The 20,364-nt window shown below is 55.6% G+C and overlaps 1 protein-coding gene across 3 annotated transcripts; it reads right to left on the bottom strand.

Moving 5' to 3' along the window:
• Positions 1-1,139: 1,139 nt before the first annotated feature.
• PAIP2B (poly(A) binding protein interacting protein 2B) lies at positions 1,140-19,678 on the bottom strand. Of its 3 annotated transcripts, XM_009927123.2 has the most exons (5): positions 12,526-12,647; positions 11,008-11,175; positions 8,750-8,904; positions 4,227-4,403; positions 1,140-3,267 (listed from the first exon to the last, which is right to left on the bottom strand). In XM_009927123.2, the coding sequence occupies exons 3-5, from the start codon at positions 8,894-8,896 to the stop codon at positions 3,211-3,213; spliced, it is 381 nt and encodes a 126-aa protein (XP_009925425.1). In that variant the 5' UTR covers positions 8,897-8,904; positions 11,008-11,175; positions 12,526-12,647; the 3' UTR covers positions 1,140-3,210. The 3 variants fall into 3 exon arrangements, with proteins under 3 accessions (XP_009925425.1, XP_069653560.1, XP_069653577.1); XM_069797459.1 differs by lacking the exons at positions 11,008-11,175; positions 12,526-12,647 and adding an exon at positions 19,559-19,678; XM_069797476.1 differs by lacking the exons at positions 11,008-11,175; positions 12,526-12,647 and adding an exon at positions 15,880-16,137.
• Positions 19,679-20,364: the final 686 nt, after the last annotated feature.

Raw genomic sequence — 20,364 nt, 5'->3', positions numbered from 1 at the left:
GAAAATGAAGAAAAACGGACCTTGAAGGTTCCTGTTTCGGTGCCCAAGGACGGGCTGCAGCAGCTGTGGGTCTGGGGATGGGGTGCTGCCCACGCCTGCCCGGAGGCTGAGCAGGGAGGGGGTCTTGTGCTCGGGAGGCAGCTGGATCCAAGCAGAACAGGAGGGAGCGATGCCGACATTGGGCGAGCAGGGGGAAGGACTTGGTGCTAACGGCGAGCAGCAGCCCCAGCGAAGGGGAAGGCTGGGGCTGGTGTGCCTGTGTGAGTTCAAGCAGCTTTCTTGGGGCTGGTCTTCATTTAAAAGTAAAAAAAATTAAAAAAGGAGGAAAGTTCTTTTTGCTTGTTTTTGTTTTAAATCGGCAGCAAGGGGCTGCCTCTTCCTTCCAGGAAGACGCTGGGATGGGCATGGAGTGGGGCATCCCGAGTGGGGCTGATCCTGCAGGCTCACCCTGCCACGGCAGGCTGCTCCGTGCCTGGCTCTGCCAGCAGTGTCCCAGCAAGGCTCCTCCACACGTCAACGTCCTCATCCAGCAGCAGGATGAAGCCGTGGGCCCGGGCACCATGGTTTGCAAATACCCTGTGTCCAGCTGGGGGGAAGAAGCAGCAGAAGAGGCAGTGGCCTCAATGCTGGGAATCATCTCCCCTGGCTTTCAAATTTTATTTTATTTTTTTTTTTAAATTTCATTTTCTCAGTGCCAAGGTCCTGACCAGGCATAAACCAAAGCCGTTTCCTCCTCCAGGCATTTCAGCCTCTGCCCAGCCAGCTCCACGGAGCCCCAGCCTCCGGCAGAGGATGCTGGAAGCCAGCGCTCCCACGGCCGGGAACAGTACCACCGCAGGAGTGAAGGAGGAAAATCCTCCAAGAGCTTCAAGCTGCCTCTGAACTTGATCAAAGCAAAGCAAATCAGGGGCACATGCTCAAACCCAGCTCCAGCAGAGCCATCTAACACTCGAGTGGTGAATGTGTTTGCCGCTGCTGTAGTTACCAGGCTGGTCATGGCCAAGAGCAAGCCTCACGTGCAGGGGTCTTTGCCTGCCTGGCCGGCACGGCACAAAGCCTCCTGCCAGGACCAAGACGTCAGATGGAGCTGGTGTTGAATGGAGACCTTACCCCTTCTCCAGACAAGACTTCTGCAGTGCTCAGTTCCAAAAAAAGTTTATTTTTAATAACGCATTGTCTGAAATTTACAGCGTGTCAGAGGGTGGGGTTTGGTGGTTGGTTTGTTGTTTGTTTTTTTTTTTTTTTTTTGGTAAGAAATCAAATAGAAACCAGAGAAAGGGTGGGGGGGAAAACTGCGCTATGGCTACAAAAGAAATTTGCCCAGCGTACAGCTGCCCTTCCCCATGCCCCGGATCATGTCCTGCAAAGCCCTGGGCACAGCCCGAGCTCCGGCCCCGGAGCAGAGGGACCCTCCGGCAGCTGGAGGCAACCGTGCATGGGCTGAAGGCACAGGCTGTACCGGGAAACAGGAGAACTCAACCCAAACCAACCCATACCTCTGGGCAGCAATGTGTAAGATGGGCACCTATTTAGACGGGCACCTTCAACAGGCTGCTGGCTCCAGCTGCGGTAGTGTCAGGGTTTAGTGCTGGTTTTAAAACCGGCAGCCAGATATGGGAGATCTGTTGAGTTATGGAGCGGACTGTACAGAGAGCAGCTGAGTTAAATCAGCTCAAACCTCCGCTCACTGTTAGTGTTTGTGGTCCAATAACCCCAGGCCCTCCTGCTGAGCTGCGGCCGCCAGCTTTGCTGTGCTGAGCTAATGGAGACAGAGCAAGCCCTCAGCTATTGAGTGGCCATTAGCTTCCATCTCTGCAAACCCCGCAGGGATCTGTAATCCCCCTCCATTAACTACTCCATTTAAGTAAAGGGAATACTGGAAGCAACCGCACCCGGGAGGTAAGATTTACACGGATGAGCAAAAGCTCCCGTCCACGTTAGTAGAGCCAGTAACTATTTTAATCGTTAGGCTATGCACCTCACTGAGAAGCTCCTGCTTTCTCTGGATACAGATTTCTGACCCTGGCTCTCCAAAGGAGCCCACTAAGCACAGGATTTAAAATACCAGAAGCGCCCAGGCCCATGGTTTAGGGAGCTGAAGCCCAGCCAGCTCCTGGCGATGGGGAAGGAGGTCCCCAAGAGCAAGTTCACCCGACGGAGGCACGGATCCTGCTCACCAACAGCTGCTCCGGCAGCTTTGCCTTGAATGCCACCCGCCACCAAAGCCTTGGCAAAGGGGACCGCAAGGACCAGCATGAAGATGCTGCCCATCACCCTCTCTATCTACACCTGTGGGTGCTCCTTGGGGCTCAGACTCATCCTGACAGAGGATCCTTCTCCCAGGGAGGCTGCTTGACACCAACTCCTCACTGCTCCACTCTGCCACATGCCTGAGAATGGGCTCTATTCAGTTTTTCTTGGATTTATTTTGATGAGAAATAAAGGTACGGATGCTTCAGAGTCGCAGCCCGTAGTGCTGGATAAGCAGAAGAGTTGGGGGGGAAAATTCTTTAAGGAGAAGACATGTTTTGTAGGAGCAGCCCTTCCCTTGGGATGGACAGCTGGGTGATGCCTGACGGGTCTGGTCTCCCCTAAGAGCTCCCTCAACTGATTAAGCAGGCAGGACTCTTACCTACCAGCAGAGAAGCATATGAGTTAGTGTTCAGCACCTATTGGAGAGCTGGGGCAGGCTGCTGCTTAGAGGAATTTAGGGTTTACAGTCTTGTTACACTTCGCTTCTCCTTTAGTGAAAGAAATCCTGTTTAACGGAAACAGGGAAAGCCAGCGCAGCTCCTGGCCCAGGCTCGCTGCATCCCAGGGTGGAAGCAGGCAGGCAGGGGGTTCCCTACAAATTCTACTTAAACAAGAAAACATGACTTTTCCACTAGCAGGTTTGAAGCACGCATCAAAATGGGCCCCTGAAGCAGGGGGAGTGCTGGACTCCAGGACAGACCTAAGGACCGCAAGTCCTAAAAAGCAAAAACTGCCAAAAAAAGGGTGATAGACGATACAAAGGAAAAATTAAAAAAAAAAAAAAGGGGGGGGGGGGAGAAAAAAAAAAGGTACTTGAAGCGTAGAGCAAGATTTTGCCACGTTGCAGCAACTCCACTACGGCACAGAGTCCAGCCGGGGGCCGATCCCCTCCCTCCTTCCCCCCCGCCACCTTCCCCCAGAGCAGGGACACAGTCTTTCCAAAGCCTGCCTTGACGGTCAGTATTTCACGCCGGGCACAAACTCCTTGGCATCTGGATTCAAGTTGCTTTTGCTCTGGAAGAAAAGAGGGAGGGGGACCTGCCCATCAGCGGTCTAAATGGCGGCATCCCCCTGCCAAGCATCGCTCCATGGTCCCACATCCTGAAGGTGCCCCGTCCTGGCAGCCGCTTGCCGAGGATGCCGTTATGGATGTTCACATATGCAAAGTGGCTGCCCTGGCCCTCATGTCCTTGCAGGTACCCGCAGCACTCGAGATGGTGCTGAACAAGGGCCAGCTTGAAAAGTTATCTACTTCCAGACTGGGTTTTTGGGGAGAAAACATGGGAGGGAGAATCTACTGTTTCTGTCTCTCCCTGTTCTTGCTTCAGCACACGGCTGCATGTGGATGTGCTGCAAGGTTGAAGCGGCTGTTTTATCCCCACCCACGGTAAAGCAGGGAGGTAAAGCAGCTCAGCCTGAGCACAGTCAGCAGGGCCAGACCAGAACAACCCCCACTGTGCTGGTCCATACAGGCCTGCGGCATATTCCTGCTTTCAGGGATGAAAACAGGCATCTCTGTAACACTGCTGCTCTTCCAGCCACCCAGCAGGTTTTCACCACTCTAAATATCTATATAGGCTCAGGATGCTCAGCACGCCTGGAGCAGACCTGGCTGGTCCTTCTGTACCTCTCCAGCCTGCCAGGACACTCCAACTCTGCCCAAAAGGCAACAAAGGTCCTGGCTTGCTCTGGGGCCAGAGCCCAGCTCACGTGCAAGTGGCAGCCCCATCCCACGATTTCTGGAGAGCAAGTTCTGCAAAGCTGGATACTTGTGTCTTTAGGATACGTGGCTAAAACAAAACATCCTTGCAGAAAACTCCAAAATGCATTGTCACCGCTGCATTAGCATGAGCTCTTGCACCGACACCCCACTGCCACTCAGGAAACCCCCCTGAGGAAATCCACCCCGCTTCCCAGGACAGGTCCTCCGCTCTTCGGCAGACCTCACAGCACGTGTTCTCCGAGGTCCTTACCAGGATGTCCTCTGAACTGTGGCCGTCACCAACGGAGAGCCCATTCAGCTGCTGCTGCAGCTGCCCCATGCCCTGGGGCAGGTCGCGCGATGGAATGAACCAGTCCTGGTCTTCTTCCTCCAGCATCTCCTGGAAGCAGCGGTCAAGAAACTCCTGCTCCTGCAGCTCCTCCTCCACCTGCCCAAAAAGACCCGTTAGTCACAGGTACAAATGATGCATCTCGGTGTTTTCCATACACTGTCCCCACCTGGTAAAAGAGTCTGCAATGTGCCTACCTCACCTCGGTGTCTGTCCATGCCTCAGAAACATCACAGGACAGCCAGAGCTATATTTTAAACCTAGACAAACACAGCTTTGTCAGCTTGCCTGTAGCCAACCCCAGGAAGTGCAAGAGCACAAAAACTGGCACCTTTTGAACGGAGCAAAGCTGTGCTCAGGCATCGTTTCCCGGCTGCTGCAGGCCGCCGGGGCAGGGAGATGCAGCCTGAAAGCTCACGGCACCAGGCAAATCCAAAAGGGAACAGGATAGGATTTATGGGACATCTGGATGCATCAGCACACACATGGGATTTCAGGCTGCTGGGCTCCAGCGGGGGTTGCTGGAAAATGAACAGGATGGCTAAAAAAAATCACAAGCGGGAAGCAGTGCTAGAGGTGTGCGTTGTTGAGTGGATCCTCTGCTACAGAGTGATGCTGCAGCCTTTCTTGCTTCCCACGCTTCTCTGGTTTGTTAAACCGGCTCTGCTCAGCCCCCTCGGCAGACCGGTGCTCTGCAAGCACCAACGCAGGGTGGCAGTCGGCTCCCATCGAGTACACCATGGATGACGCCATCTCCGCTGCAGGAAAATTCCTCCCAAGGCCTAGGAAAGCCACAGGACCTGGCTTGGGCTCCAGGAGCAGGGGTGTGCTGGCAAAGCAAGGCAGGAGAGACGGGCAGGAGGGGGGCCTGGGGGTCCCGTCCTCACCCTTGAGCAGGCACGTACCATCGGTGGGTCGCATTAACCAGCTGCTCCCATCTTCCAGGCTGGTTTTCTCTGGATGCTGACTCGAGCAAAGCAAGCGAGGCAGTGAGCTGGGCAGCCCGCGCCGCCGCCGGCCTCCTGCTAAACAGGCACGTGGTCGCCCGAAAATGAGCAGACGGGGCGACAGCCAGAAACAGCACGATTTTGAGCAGCTGTTATTGAGTCCAAAAGGGCTGAGTGAATCCATGAACCAGAAAACGCTCTGAAAAGCTTAAACCCTTCCATTTTACAAGGAAGCAGAAACTACAACTGAAACTGGCTTCCTGAGGGGGAAAAGGGGAGCTCTGCAACCCACTGTGCCCTGTACTGCAGCCCCTGAGCTGGGGACGGGCTGGCAAGCCCCTGCCACCGGTGGGCTACCGGGGTCCCACTGCCTCACCACGGCATTTAGAGAGACCTGCCTGTCACAAACAGCTTGGGAAGGTAACTCCGGTAAACCCACAGCGCTATTGACTTTCAAGTTATTCGCAACCGGTCCCTGCTACGTTTAAAATCACATCCAGGAAAACTTGCGAGGGTCGTGAAAAGCTCTCTCACAGTAACCAAGCCTTGGACGCCATCTCCAGCCTCAGCTACTGCAGAGCTTCTCGCCACCAGCCTTAGAAGAAATTGGGTCTAGCCAGGGGAAAATCCCCTTTACGGCTAGCAAACCATTCCATCGCTGTCCTCAACTGGTTTCCAGAGGCTGTCCTTGAAACTACGTGCTGGCACTAGCACATGAAAACAGGATATTAAAAAAAACCACCCCAGGAATGCTGGCTCGCCCCGGCAGGTGACGATGACAATGACTGCCCTGGGATCCTGCACTTCCACAGGACACTGATGGAGTGAGCCCAGAGCTTTGTGCGTCTCGCAACACTTCAAACCCAGATGAATATTCCCTCTCCTCTGAGTCTCACCACTGCCAGCCATACTCTAACCGCAGTCCAGCAGTGCCTTGTTCCCCTTCCCACACCACAGCCTTTTCAGTGCACGCAACTGGTCATCGGGGACAATGCCAGTGCTGGCTGCGAGCTGGGGACGTGGTGACAATGTCAGTTCTGGACCAGCGGACAGAGAAGGGGAGATCCTGGACACGCTGACACCTGTACCTACCTGCTAGCCCTCTAGCCAGAAACCATCAACTCCTTTGCACTGCATCGTGACAACTTGAACCAGAAGATAAAGGGTTTAGTATTTGCTCAGGGCTCTTCTTTGGCTTCCTGTGGTATTTAATGCAGCTCTGTCACCTCCCGCCCCAGGTCCTTCTGCACCAACCTCACCTGCTGTCAGCACAGTTTCTTCTTAGCGCAAGAGACCACCACTCCCTTTTTGCCCTCCGGGATGTGCTGGCTCCATGGGAAAAGGAACGTCGCTCACATAAATAAGGGAAGACTGTGCCAAGAAGCTCGTGGGTTTCTGAAAACACCTGCCTGTTCCCCTCGCTCAGGGCCTGGATGGCAGAAAACATTTGCGAAGAAGGCAAGGAAGCAGCATGGCTTCAGAAAGCTGAGGAAGAGGGAAGAGCAAGTGGGTCTGGAGGAAGATTCAGCCCCACATCTTACAGCAGCCCCAAGCCACCGGGGCTTGCATGTGAAGGTGGCAGAAGCCATCACCACCACTGAAAGGGATGTGCCTGCCGTCCCTCACCCTGTGCCCCCATCACCCTCACCCTGTGCCCCTCATCCTCTCCCGGGGGCACTCAGGGGCGACTCAGGCCAGGGAGCAGAACGGAGCAGCTGAGAGGCACGAGGTGCAGCACCCGAAACCGAGCCCCATGAGCACCCATGCCAGCCCGAGGACAGCTTCTTCCATGAGCGCTGCCTTCTAACAGATGAAGGTCCTGGCACAGGACAGCTCTCCCTACCCCACTGCTGCCCCACCAGTGGACACGTGGACTTCAAAGCCCTTAAAGAGTGACTCCAGCTTCTGTACAAACCATTTTCCTCCCCGAGCAGTGTTTCACCAGGAGCTGGATGAAGGGCTGAGCTCCCAGGGCATCGCTAAGGGGTTGGAAGTGCAGAAGTGAGAGCTGGCAGACCAGGAAAGCACAAGCAAGTATCTCGGCGACATGGAGCCCAACACAGGGAAGCCCTGAGGTCTTGGCTCCGTTTTCCTCCCTCCTCCATCTCCCTCCGCATTGCTCCTCCGCCCCGGGACACTCCCTTCGGCATGGAGCTGCAGTATGGTTTGCTTTGCACTTTGCCTTCATCAGGCTTTTAATCAAGACAGCGCTTTACAAACATTAACTAATTAATCTCACACATTTCCATCAGCCCAGCTGCTTGTGGGGGCTGGCTGCTGCCTAATCACGTCATTAAATAAAACAAAAGCCTTGAGTCACAGCTCGCTAACAATTGCTAACGTGATGTGGGACAGCATAAGGCAGCTGCTGCACACTCACCAGGAGTTACTGTCAGCAAGTGGCTGCAGTTTCCTCCTGTGGGAACGAGACTTAAGTATTACCATATGGAGATTTTCTGCTGAGAACACCAGTAAAGCTGATGAAATCCTCCTTTGGTGACCAGGGGTGTGGTGGGGACATAAAATCCCTCTGTCCAGCCCGCCCACAGCTCCAGAGGTCCCTCCCTGCTGGTCTCCTGACACCCCGGTGATGGGAATCCAGTGCTTGGCCACACTCGTGAGGATGTTTTAGGGAGGGGAAGTGTCCAGGAAAATTCAGGGTTTCTGCCTGTAGCACAGCTCAGCCAGCTGAAGGGTCAAGCTCCTTCTTTGCCCAGTTCAAGGTGTCTAACTTCTCTCCAGCTACTGGGATGACGGCAGGAGGGACCAGCGAGCCTCCAGCAAGCTCTTCCCTGCTGCCTTGTGCTATCCTGGCATTTGGATGAAGACCCAAAGCAGAAGCACAAGGAGGATGCTATACGGCTGCTCCCTCTGCTCCAGCTCATGGGGTTGCATCATTATTCCACAAGCAAGAGCTGTTCAAGTGCCCCCACAATCTACCAGAAGCTCTCAGGAGCTTAGCTGGCCCTTACAGACACAGCATCTAGTGGCCAAGGTTCCTACCACGTGGTCTGGCTGCTCCAAGCGTATTCAGGACCATTTCACTGAAACGGAGACTTCTACCCGAAACGAGAGGTGCTAACTGCGGGAACGCATTGCTGAGATAGCTAGGCTACAAACGCTCTCAAATTTGGAGCACTGATTTTTATGCTGGTCCGCTCTCTCCAGCTGAGCATACAGAAAAGGAAGGTCTCAGTTATCACAGCAAAGCATAAGAGAAGATGGTGCCATCAGCGTCCCTCTGAGAAAGATCTGAGAGGGTCAAAGGCATCATGAGTTAGTTTTTCCTGACTTTATCCATCCCATGTCCTTACAGGCAGATCCAATATAAGCAGGATGACTCTTCCCTTGAGCCACCTCCTCTGTGCAGGGCCTGCGCCGGCTGTGACTCACACGCACCTCATGGTGCCCATCAAAGGAAACCTTTCCCTTGCCTCTACCCTTGCCTCAATTTTAGCCGCAGAAACGCAGAGCTGGCAACCACCCTCCCGGTCTTACCTGTCTGTTGAAGTCTTCTTCGTTCTCCATCCACATGTACTCTGCAAAGGGGTTGTTTTCCTTTTCATCGTGGCCATTCACTACTTGGTCCTCTTTGGATTTGGGACTGGATGCCGTTGTACTGGCGAGGTCGGAGCCATTCATCATTACTGACTCTGGGAAGAGAAACAAGGGGGTGAGGGAGCTGCCGGGGTCCCCGTGCCCCCCAACCCATGCCAGCCACCCACCTCCCAGATGGAGGCTCGCCACCAGCCATGCTGATCTGATGGGTGACAGCTCAGGCTTCTAGCACAAGAACCTGCTGCTTCCAGGCTGCTTTTTTCTAAGGCACAGTGCTATTCCTGACTCCTCTTCTCAAAAGTGCTGGAAGCAGCGCTACACCTCCCTGGTAGAGGCAGCATCTATTTTTCATGGTTTTGACCCATCAGAGATAGTCTGAACATATTTGGTCTGGACTTAGAGCAAGGGGTGACCTGACCAGCAGCTCCTGGAGAAGTTGTGAACAGGGCTTGGAAAGGCACCGGCACCCCAAACCCCATCCATCCATCCATCCCATTTATTTTAAATCTGCCACAAAACACACCAAAAGACCACAACTGGGTTATCACTGCAGTTAACACACCAACACCACAGAAGCAGATTGTCCCCTGCTCCAAAATACTGAATTTTTTGGCAGAACATACACATGCCAGTTCATGTCCCTTTATCTCTGCCATAATTTCTTTATTTTTAGGGGGCATTTCACAAAATCCTGTTGGTTTGTGACATGAAGGCTGCCTTTTTCAAAGCAGGCATTCAGAGTCCCAGGAGCATGGCCTGAAGCAAGACAAACCTTACGGAGTCCCAAACCTCAGTTTCTGAAAGGCTCCCAGGAGCAGACGGAGGGAAGGACGCACAGACAGATAAATGAGACAATAATTCAATAGCAAAATCCTATGGAATAGCAAAACGTGGACTAAGGCCAGCACAACCCTGCTGAAAAACGTCCAAATATCACGTAATGACATCCCAGCTGTATGTTTTACTCTTGCCTGGTAAAGGCTTTGTCTGGAGCTGAGCTGCATCCAGCTCCAGCACAGCACTGGGGCCCAGGGATGAGCTGGAGAGCATCCCGCACAAGCAGGGGCTGGAAAACACGACTTCTTGGGATGACTGGCAGAAGTGGCTTGGTTTGGTCTCGAGGAGAATGAGAGCCGGGGAGCCCTGCACAACAGCCCTTTCGGTACAGAGGGAGGTTGCAGAAAAACCAGCCTTTTGTCCTCATGGATACAGAGGGTGTTTTGGTTTTTGCAGCAGTAGAAATTGGATTGGGGGGGGGGGTGTGTGAGGCTGGGGAGACCAGTAGCAATGATGGGAACTAATGCCGTTTGCAAGGGGGACAAGCCTCTCCCTGAAAGTTTTGGGGAACAGTTACTGATGGGCACCACGGATGGTCCAGGTATGCCTAATCCTACTTTAGGAAACAAATTAGACAACCTCTCAGAGTCTCCGCGAGGCCCTACAAGGCTGTGAGAGCAAGCAACAACCCCGCCAGAGCCCAGTCTTTTCTGTCTCCACACAGGTCACAGCTGCCATCAGATCTGCATCCCAGCAGCCGCTCCAATCCCCCAGGAGCAGGAGTCCCACATTACTCGTTAAATGCAGCCTGCTCTAGGAGCCAAACAGATTATTCTTATTTTGGGGAGGAATCTGAAGCATAGACGAGTACGGGATAGCTGTCGCACATTACTCTCTGAAAAGCATCCCCACCAATAACAAAGGTGCACAGCCCTTGCATACCAACACTCTTGGGTCCCCAAGAGCAGCACAGCTTTAACATGGCTGCTTCTGGGCAAAGAAAAAAGGAGGAGAAAAAGGGAAAAGGAAGAGCAGCACGTTCCTCGGGCTGCCTGCAGCCTCGGGGGACAGCACCAGGCCACACTGAAGCAGCCTTTGTTATCTGCAGAGAAGCAAGAAAGGCTCCGAATGGAGCATGGAAACTTCAACCATGCCAAAGCCAACACGGCGGCTCTCTCGTGATCAGCGAGACTTATTGACGGCAGACAGCTCAAGTCTGGCAGAAGAGAGTGGCAGGGCAGGCAGGAAGGAGAACAGAGCTGCAAAGCAAGCAAAAAGGCATGAAAAGGTTTGGATGGGGGAGCTCTGCCTCCTTTCCTCCCTGCTTCTCTCGCCGCCAGCGCAGATGTTTGCACAGGCAGAGCCTGGAGCTCAAGGACACATGAGTTTTGAGGAGCTGGCAGGATTCACAGCTTACGTACAGCGTCCGGAGCTGGGTCCTCTGCGCAGACAGGCAGGACGGGCGCTGGGTCGAACCGAAAGTCCTCCCGCTGCCCTGCTGTAGATCAGGCAGCCGCTGTCAAGAGACGAAGCGAGGTGCCTGCTCTGGTCCAGTGGCTCCGTACCAGCCACTGCAGAGAACAGTGTAGCTGGAGAAGCAGCACAAGAGAGGAGGGAAGGTTTTTGCAATGTTTAATTTTATGGTTTTTATGCTTTAAAAAAAAAAAAAAGGAATAAAAAGCTTCCTCTCCTTCCCCAAGACTCCACACTCCTTACTAATCTGGCTGCAAAGAGATCCCGCTCCCGTGGTGCTGGCTCTCAGCAGAGCTTTGCAGCTCTTTCTGAACAGCAAAGGGGGTTTTCCCCGAGTGTTTGGTGTGTGTGACCCGGCACCCATGGCACAGCCGTGGAGAGCTGTGGGTGCTGCGGGAGGAGGAGAGGCAGAGGAGGGCAGCTAGCCCAGCACAGCAAGGAGGGTGGCGTGCTGTGGTGTGGGAGCAGACACATGAAAGGACGGCTTGTGTCTAGTTTCCCTTCCAGGTTTATAACGCGGCAGCAGGACTTTCATCGCAGTTCCCGTCAGCAGGACAGGTTTTTCAGGCAGACGGGGAGCAGCAAAGGCAGCAGCTCTCAGCACAAACAGATCCTAACAGCAGGGCAAGCCCCGAGCGCTGCCAGCATCCCAACATCCGTGCAGAGCCTGCAGCCCCTTGGCCATCCACACATCCCACTCCAGTGCCCGGAGCAAACCAAAGGGCTCCCATGGGGCAGACAGGGTCTGGGGATGCCGGCCGAGCTCGGCTTCCCAATTTTGGCTTCCGCCATCCCGTAAGGGGCAGACGGAGAGCTGGGACCCCCCGGGAAGGGCAGCCCTCGGCACACCGGGCACCATCTGCTGCGGTCCCCAGGCTGCATAAACAGACCTGCTGCTTGCCAAAATTAGAGCGCGGGAAGCGTTTGTACCTCCACATCACAGTCAATGCCACTTGTTTACTCTGTCACCAACGGGTCCATTTTTCTTTTTTTTTTATTTCCCTTCTTTCTCTCTCTCTTTTTTTAAACACATAGGTGTCCACAGCCCCATTTCCAGCCCCTCTCAGCAGACACAGAATCCCCCACGTTCACCATGGAACCACGTTCACTGTGGTTATCACGCACGTTTCCCCACCACACTATTCCCACCTCCTTTGTTAGATTTAAGCCACCCCAAAGCTTCCCGAGCAATCCCACACAGCCAGCCCCTGCCTGCTATGGCCAGAAGTTTCTGAATGGCTCCGAGCAAAAAGGGAGCTGGGAGAGGCCAGCACAGACATTTAAGTGTCACGGAGCGAGACAGAAGCCCTTCCGCAGAGCAACGTCCCTGCGCTTTGCTGGGAGAAACAGCCGGCAGCAAGCAGCAGGCAGGAGAGGCAGGCTGCCCTGCAAGCTCATCCCTGCCTGGGGGGCGGGTGGCTCCTGCCTGGGCATCTACTGGGAATATCCTGGGTGTAAAAACTCACCAAATGGTAAGGCAGGCACCCAAATCTCCTGTCGCTGCTGGCCGGTAACAGCACGAAGGGCAGCGGATACCCAGGGGCAGGGGTACGTGCGCAGACGGTGACAGCACAGGAACGATCTATGTGACATACTGCTTCGGTAGCCCAAACACGAAAGGGGAAAGAAAAAACAAACCACCAAAGTGTTTTTTTTTAATCTCCCATTTTTCACAGCTAGGTCTGAAGGACCCAAGGTCACAGTTTTCCCCTATCAGCCGGTGCTTGGAGCACGCCAGCAGTCCCTCACAGCAGCCCCGGCCATGCAGAGCCATCCCCGCCTGGAAAAGCACCTTCCAAAAGTGTATTTTCCAGTCTGGCCGAGCCAGGCTCAATGTATGTTTTGGTCTGCGTGTTATTTATCTGAGTCACCGGAGCAGCGCTGTAACCGTCAGCCTGTTGACGCTCTACCAAGTACGCACAGAGCCAGGGTAATTTTGATATATTGCTGAGATGCTGCAGTGAGCTTACTGCTCTGAGCCATGGTTCTCCATTAAAACTAAAATAAATAAAAAAATCTGCTTTCTTATAACAAAGGCTTCTTAGATTTGTTTCTCCTTTCCCTTGGAAAATTAAGCAGATTAAAAAAAAAATAAAATAAACGTAATCTTTAACCTGGGGACTGAGAGCTCAGAAAACACATCCAGAGCTCACAAACCACCTCCAGAGAGCTGTATGTCCTGAGCCGGAGCACAGCAAAACCTGAGGAGCTACGCCCTGTGGCTGCCTGCAAGGCAGGGAGGCAGCCTGGGAGGTCCCGGCTAGTCTTTACAAACATCTTCATCACTCTTAATACTCCCATACTCACCTGGGGCTGGAACAGCAGCCTGGCAAAGTAGGTTTCCTTTGGAAAAGGTACTGGACAACATGAGGCGGGAAACAGAAATTCAGCCCCTGTTTGGTATTTGGGTGATGCTTAAATGCATGATGCTTTAAGGCTACAGATTTTGCAGGACCTGACCCCAGCTGGGGCTACCAGGTGGTCCCAGGTCCATTAAGCTGGAAATAGTCACCAATCCAAATCAGCCCAAGTGACCGAGACATCCGAGGGCAAACTAATCAGCACAGTTCACGCAGGAAGATGCCAACGTAAAGGGGATGGACTTTTTTTGGAGGAAACATCCACATTTCTGTGTGGATGTCTCTCTTGGCCCCTGTGCTGCTACGCAGAGATGGCACCGTGGTCCAGGCACAAGGCTGGGCATCGTCCAGCCCTGCTGCACAGCTCACTGCAGGGCTGTGAGCGTTACCTGGCCTTCAAAGCCCAGGGGGAAAAAGCAGGAGGCACAAGGCTGGAGTCAGCGGACGCGACGGTGGCTCAGCGCTGCCAAGGGCAGGTCTGGTCCCTCTTCCCCCAGCCCCTCACCTGATCCCTTTGGCAGCAGCAGATAGGTACTGCAGCAGCTCGCCCTCTGCCCACCTCTCTGCCTGCCCTTCTGCAGCTGCGGTCCAATCCTGCGCGCACTGCGCTGGTGCAAACCCCGCCGAAGCGGTCGGGTTGTGCTATGCGGGACACGCTGCCCTTGCTTCAGAGCAGACGCTGCGAGGCCAAGCGGGCTGCCTCATCCCATCACTGCCTCGTCCCACTGGGCTCCCACTCCTTGGAATGACAAAGCAGAGCAAGAGCAAGGTGCTCTTGCCACCATGTTGATGCAAGGAGGGCAGAGACTCTGTGGACCGACTCGGCAGGAGGTGGGAAGGACTCCTTAGAGCAGGCAGCACCCAAGCGTGGTATAAAAGGGGGCCACTGACCCCGAGGGAGACAAAGCTGAGACAGAGGAGTGATAAGATAGCAAGGGCAAAGGCATAGGTACCCGCTGTGCTGCCAGAGGGGTGCAGGAGGCGAGAGCCCGATGCAGAGAAGGAGATAATGCAGGGTGATGCAGTCGGAGCGGCAGGGAAGCAAGCCGATCTTGCAGGCAAGCATTTTTCCAGTGGCGAGCCACGTACAGAGGGAACGGCAGGTGGGCAGTGCTGCCTGTGCGCCTCGAGCTGTGGCACCGTCCGTCGGGTGGAGAGGGGAAAGGACAAGAGGCAGCAGACGGCGAGATCGCACTGTGGTTGGAATGAGCTGCCCTGGGAGGAGAGCGTACAGGCGGGAACGCTTCAGGCTCCTGCGACGGAGCAGCATAAGGCACGGCGAGTTATTAATAATCTGGATAACGCACTTCAATACCCCAGAATTACACATATGGTTACCCGCTCTTTCCAGGCAGGCCATTAGACCATTTCCTTACCTAATTCAGGAGGATAACACACGGCAGAACAAGTCAGGGTTAGTCACAGCAGGACTGAGGAACTCCTGGGAGGCAAGACCCTTCATGCATCCCACTTCTGGCTGGTTTCGGCCCCTAAGAGAGCATCCCTTTCTTACGCCAAGCGTGGCATGAGGCACGTTCCTCCCCTTCGCCCCCAAAGAGTTAACAAGTCAGCACCAGACGGGAGAATCGAGCACAGCTGCGCGCTTGGCTCAAGGCAGGGACATATGGTCCTCCTTACCCTCCCAGGCTGGCGCGGCCAGAGCCAAAATCTCGGCAGAGGCTGCTTCGGCAGGGAGCGCAGGGTTACGTGATGGAGGAGGCTGGCCGGCCAGGGCTCCCAGCTCTATAAATAGCTTTGGGAATCATTGTGTTTGCAGACGGGCTGGTCCTTCGGCAGGAAAACCCACCCAGCACAACCCAGACTTCAGAAAAAAAACCCCAAACCCAAAACTGAGCCCTTCTTCCTCTGTGCACTTTCACAGATCCTCTCCTTCCTGACTGCCCTGCAAGTGCTTAGGAGCAAGGCTGGGTTTACAAGGGCTGGCACCGCAGGGGAAGGTGAGAGGTTAGGGCTGCATCCCCAAGCCTGTGCTGCTGCACCCTCATCCCAGCTGCACTTCGGGTGTAACGACACTCAAATTTTAACTTGCATTTGAAATTTAACTCAAATTCATAAAAAGAAATCCACTATTTTATCCCTTCAATCAGTGCAGAAACGCTTCCCACAGAAGAGGCATACTGGAGCACGAGCAAATTGGTTTGAAGTCCTCGACCAGAAGCCTAGGACTGATCCGCGCTCAGGCAGAGCTGGGGCAAGGCGTGGAAGGGAAGGCTGGATGTTTTTGCAGGGCACCTCTCAACTCCTGCAAAGCAGCAGTCAGAGAAGGGCAACTCATTAGCCTCATTTCCCAAGGGACTGGATTCTCCCATTTCAGCTCCCACAGGTACTTCTCACGCTCCACAAGTCGATCTGGTTCAGCCCCACTTCCAACGCCCTCGCTCCTTCCACCAGCTTCTCCTTCTGCCCACCTGCGCCTTGCACAGTAAACATAGAGATTACCTTGCTCTAATCTCTGCTTGCAGATAAGGTCTCTGCACCTCGGAGTCTCAAGCTGCACTTTTTATCTCCCAGCCGTGTCGATTTTTCCAGTAGCCGTGAGGACTGCCAGCTGCCCCGCATGGCACTTGTGATGTTCAACTCCTCTCTGCTTCCAGCTGGGTCTCACTGGGGAACCCGGCGTGACTGGGTCTGGCTTTTTCTGCTAGGCTGCAATCCAGCTCCAGCCCAGCCCACACTCTATCACCACCCCGATGTCTTTCAAGTACTTTTTTTTCCTCAGGCTTCTCCTTCCTATTATACTGGCACTTCAGGTTTTTTTCCCTACCACCGACGCTGAAGCGCTGAGCTGGCAAGCTGCTGCAGACCTGGGGGAGTCATCCACTGCTCCCCGCTGTCTTCAGCCCTCTGTAATTAGAGGACGTTAAGTCTTCCAGGTTAGCCTGGACTCGTGGTGTTAGGCTGGACTCCTGGTACTCCCTTCTTGCGCTTGCTGGGCTGCTGCAGGGTGGGTGCCAGACCCTGCTCGAAGCCCACAGCAGATGTGGAGCTTTCCATTTTCAGATGTCTCAGTTGCTGAGGAACTGCATCCTATTTCCATCTCTGATCTGGGGGATAATCTCATCCTGCACTATTTTAATCTGCGTCCACAAGAACAATCCCCCACTTTGCTCAGGCACAAAACAAAGTGCCGCCAGATCCCCCCCGTCATTTTGAAAGCACCAGAAACATTGAACACGCTCTTGAGCTGTGTCCAAGAAACACTTCGAAACCTAATTTCAAATTCATTCTAAACACTGCTCTTCATTGAGCTACTTTTAATCTCAGGCAAAGACGACGCATTCTGCACTTGACAGCTCACAAACGGGTCCTGCTGCTTGCCAGGATTAATGCTGCGATACACTGCAGCAGCGATATGGCCAACCAGCACCACTCATGAGCCTGCGAGCAGCAATATTCTGTAGTTTCTTTAAGGGAATTGATAAAAGAAGTTTTTAAAGACTTCAAACCAGAGCATCCATCAAGCAGCACCTTCCAGCTCCCCTGGCAGTGGCTGCCACTTCTGTTCTGGGAGGGGAAACCTCCTGATCGGAGCCAGGCGATGCTCTTCCCACGGATGCACTGCATGCTTGCCACACAGGGACATCCACGGGGACAGCATTCCCTGCCTGCCTGGGTGCAGGCAGAGAGAACCGAGAGCAGAAAAAGCCAGCGGTGCAATTTCTGCAGCAGCAACGGCTGGAAACGGAGATCAGGGCAGCAAACTGAACGCTTTGCCAGGGCTCTACAGATTTGCAGAAGCAGCTTTATCTCTGTTTGTGCCAGAGACCCGACATGGAGGCACCTTTCCAGGCACTTTGTAGTGTGTGCCCTGTACTCACATCTCGGGCTTCACCCAATCTGGTGCTGGATGCCTGCCCTCCACGCCATCGCTTTCACTCTGAGGGGGGACAGGGAAGCGAAGTGAGGCTAGAGGCCAAGGCAGACATGGCAATTCAACCCGCATTTTGGGAGCTCAGGTCTGCACCTTGGCAGCCGGACGCCACTGGCTCCTGCTGCTCCTTCCCTCGGCCGTATGCAGGCTGCGGTAGCGCGGTCACAGCTGCCGGGGCTCGGCACTGTTCTCCAGGCCACCAAAACCTGACAAAACATGCCCTGTCAACACCAAACAAGAGCGGGCACTGGGCAGGCTGGCTGGCGGCTGCCTTTCAGCAGCCCGGATTTCGGCTGCCGACAACACTGGCGTGGATCAAATTAACACCAGTGGAAGGGCTGGCGCGATGACAGCTCCGGGGACGGACACTGTCCTCATGCCGTTGCGGTCCCTGGGGCACCACAGAGCAGCCAGTCCAGCCTGCCTGGTGACGGATGACCCAGAGGTGAATGGCCGAGGTTCTCGCTTCACCGTCCTGCGGCTGGCCTCAGACTGCAGCTCACAGCTGCCAGCTGTGAGGGGAAAGCAAACTGCTGCTTCAAGGGAAGGGAACAAGCCTGCTTCCCTCCTTGGCCGTTCACTTCCAGAACAAAAGCTTGAAAGTTCACATGAAAGTCCAGCTCCCTCTAAGTAAGCGCTCTGATACACTATCCACCTGCATACGGCTGGTGTTTTCTGCCCATCTCAAGTACGTACGTGGGGAATCCTGCAAGGACACGTGTGCATCTTACACACAACGCACACGCATGCCTGGCTGTTCCCTTCTCAGCCTGGAAAAGGGCTGTTCCCTCCCCTCAGCTTGCCACCCAGGAGCTCTTCAGAGGGAAAACCCGCAGACTTCTTTGCACAGAAAGGAAACGGGGACATTTTCAACGCAATATTACAATACGCATTTTTGTCTCGAGCTATCAGGAACCGAGCAAACACAACTGAGGGTTTCACGCAGCCTTTTCTGCGGTCTCTATGGCCAAGGCTAACGTAGGAACAAGGATCCAGATCAGCTGTACTCCAAAGCGACATGGAGCCCAACGTGCATCCTGTCAAGCAGTCACCGCGTCAGACGCAGAGAAGTTTTCCTACCTGGCTGCGATGCTCCTGTAGCAATATCTGACTTGTTGCTGCATGCCAGGCTGAAACCTGAAGAGCCAGCACGTAACAAAATATCTGAAGGGCACAAGCCAGGAGCTGACTACGCCATGCCGAGCCTGCCGGTGCTGCATCCCGTCCCCCATAAACATGGCTGGGGAGGGCAGGCTGGCCTGGGCTGGGGAAGGCAACCCACCCGTGTGCTGCATCCCCAGCCTCTGCGGCACAGGCTGGGGTAGTTTTTTGGGTTTTTTTTTTAGGTAAATTTGCAAAACCAACTTCCAGTCAGTGCAAACCTGCAAAGCTAGCACATCGTGTTGCCCACCTCTGGGTCGGGGGGGGGGGGTCCCTCTGGAACGATGGCAGCATGTGGGACCGCCATGCCTGAGCCCTGCGTGCTCCACTTGGAGTGGAGATCATGGCGTGGGAGTGGGCTTCGGAGGGAGAAGCCAATCTCCCCCTGCCCCCCTGCTCCTCGTGGGGTTGGGGGGGTCAGCAGGGCCGGTGGCACGCTGCCCTCGCCTCGCTCCACGGGTGAAGGGCCCAACCCACGCAGAGAGGAGCCTGGGGACTGTTTTGGGAGCCTGCGCCCGAGAAATGCCGGGCGTGGGTGGAGGGGGAGAGGGAGACGAGGGACAGGGCGGTGGAAGAGAGCCCGGCTGAAGCCTGGCAGGGCCCCGCTGGTGGTTTTTTTGGGGTGAAATCAGCCAGGATGGGCTGGCTCCTGCCGGTCCCCATGGTTCCATACCTGCTCCCGGGAACCCTCCTCACCCACACCGCCGCCCGGGGAAAGAGCTCCCCCGGCAAAACCGCCGACGCCTGCGATCCGGTAAAGGACCCAGACCCGAGGTGTCTTCGTTCGCTCCCGCCCCGGGGCCGTTCCCCACCGGAACGCGACCGCTCCCAGGAGTAGGAGACTGACAGAGGTGCGAAGCGTAGCCGGGGCCTACGAATGTCGCCCGGCGGGGCTTGAATTCCAACCGGGATGGGATGGGGCCTGCCCGGTTGTGAGCCAGCCAGCCCCCGGTGTTGGTCCCGAGAAGGCCCGCGGGCTAGCCGGGGCCCGGTCGGGCGTGAGACCCGGTGCTCGTCCCGGAACCCCCGTTCCCGTTCCCGTTCCCGTCCCCGTCCCCGTCCCCGTCCCCGTCCCCGTCCCCGTACCTGCCGGCCGGGCCGGGCCGCTGCCGCCCGCCCTCCGCTACCGCCGCCGCCACAGCCGCCGCCGCCGCCACCCGCCCCGCCCATCACAAAACCTGGCACCCCATTGGTCAGGCCCGCCACGCGTCCCCGCCTCCCCGCCCTCGGCTCTAAGCCTTGGTTGGGAGAAAGGGAGGGCGACCGCTATCGCTATTCCACCAGTCCGCTGCCACTCTAAGGTTCTAGTCCCACCCGCTCCACCGCCGTCCGATTGGAGACTCGGATCCGCCTCCTAGCCTCCGGGTTGGCTAACCCCGAAGGGTCGGATTGGTTGAACGCACGCGTCCCCCACGTGGGGTCAGACAGGCAGACCACGGAGGCGGGACCGCGATGTAAATAACCCCAGCACCCCGCCCCTTTCGCCTAGATCCTGATGGGCGGGCGCAGCGCCCAATGGGAAGAGGCATCACAAAGCCACCTCCCCCCCCCGCCGCGGGGGTGTGCTGCTAGAGAGACGCTGATTGGCGGGTCGATGTAAACACACCGAGGGGGCGGGGGATTCCCCGGGCACCCGCGCCCGAGCCGGGGGGGGGGAGGGGGGGTTGTCACGTGGCAGGCGCGTGGCTGGGGGGGCACCTCGGGGGGGGGACCTAGCTCTGCCCCCCCCGTGTTAGGGGCACTTGCGGGGGGGGGCACCCAGCCCCGAAGCCCCAGTTACCGGGGGACCCAGCTTGCACCCCCAGCGTGGGGGAAGAACCGGGGGCACCCAGCCCTGCACCCCCAGAGTGGGGGAAGAACCGGGGGGGGGCACCCAGCCCTGCACTCCCTGA

Source organism: Haliaeetus albicilla, chromosome 1, assembly GCF_947461875.1.
Source record: "Haliaeetus albicilla chromosome 1, bHalAlb1.1, whole genome shotgun sequence".
In the NCBI taxonomy this organism is placed as follows: Eukaryota; Metazoa; Chordata; class Aves; order Accipitriformes; family Accipitridae; genus Haliaeetus; species Haliaeetus albicilla.
The sequence above is the reverse complement of the archived record's forward strand: the minus strand, read 5'-3'. Positions and strand labels throughout refer to the sequence as shown.

Bases quoted from the DNA above. Each gene is read 5' to 3' on its own strand.
- PAIP2B (XM_069797459.1), bottom strand. From the start codon at position 8,896: ATGATGAATGGCTCCGACCTCGCCAGTACAACGGCATCCAGTCCCAAA. The intron at 4,404-8,749 runs GTAAGACCGGGA...CTTTTTGGGCAG, and splicing joins AAGAAGACTTCAACAGACAG to GTGGAGGAGGAGCTGCAGGA. The intron at 3,268-4,226 runs GTAAGGACCTCG...CTTTTCTTCCAG, and splicing joins ACAGTTCAGAGGACATCCTG to AGCAAAAGCAACTTGAATCC.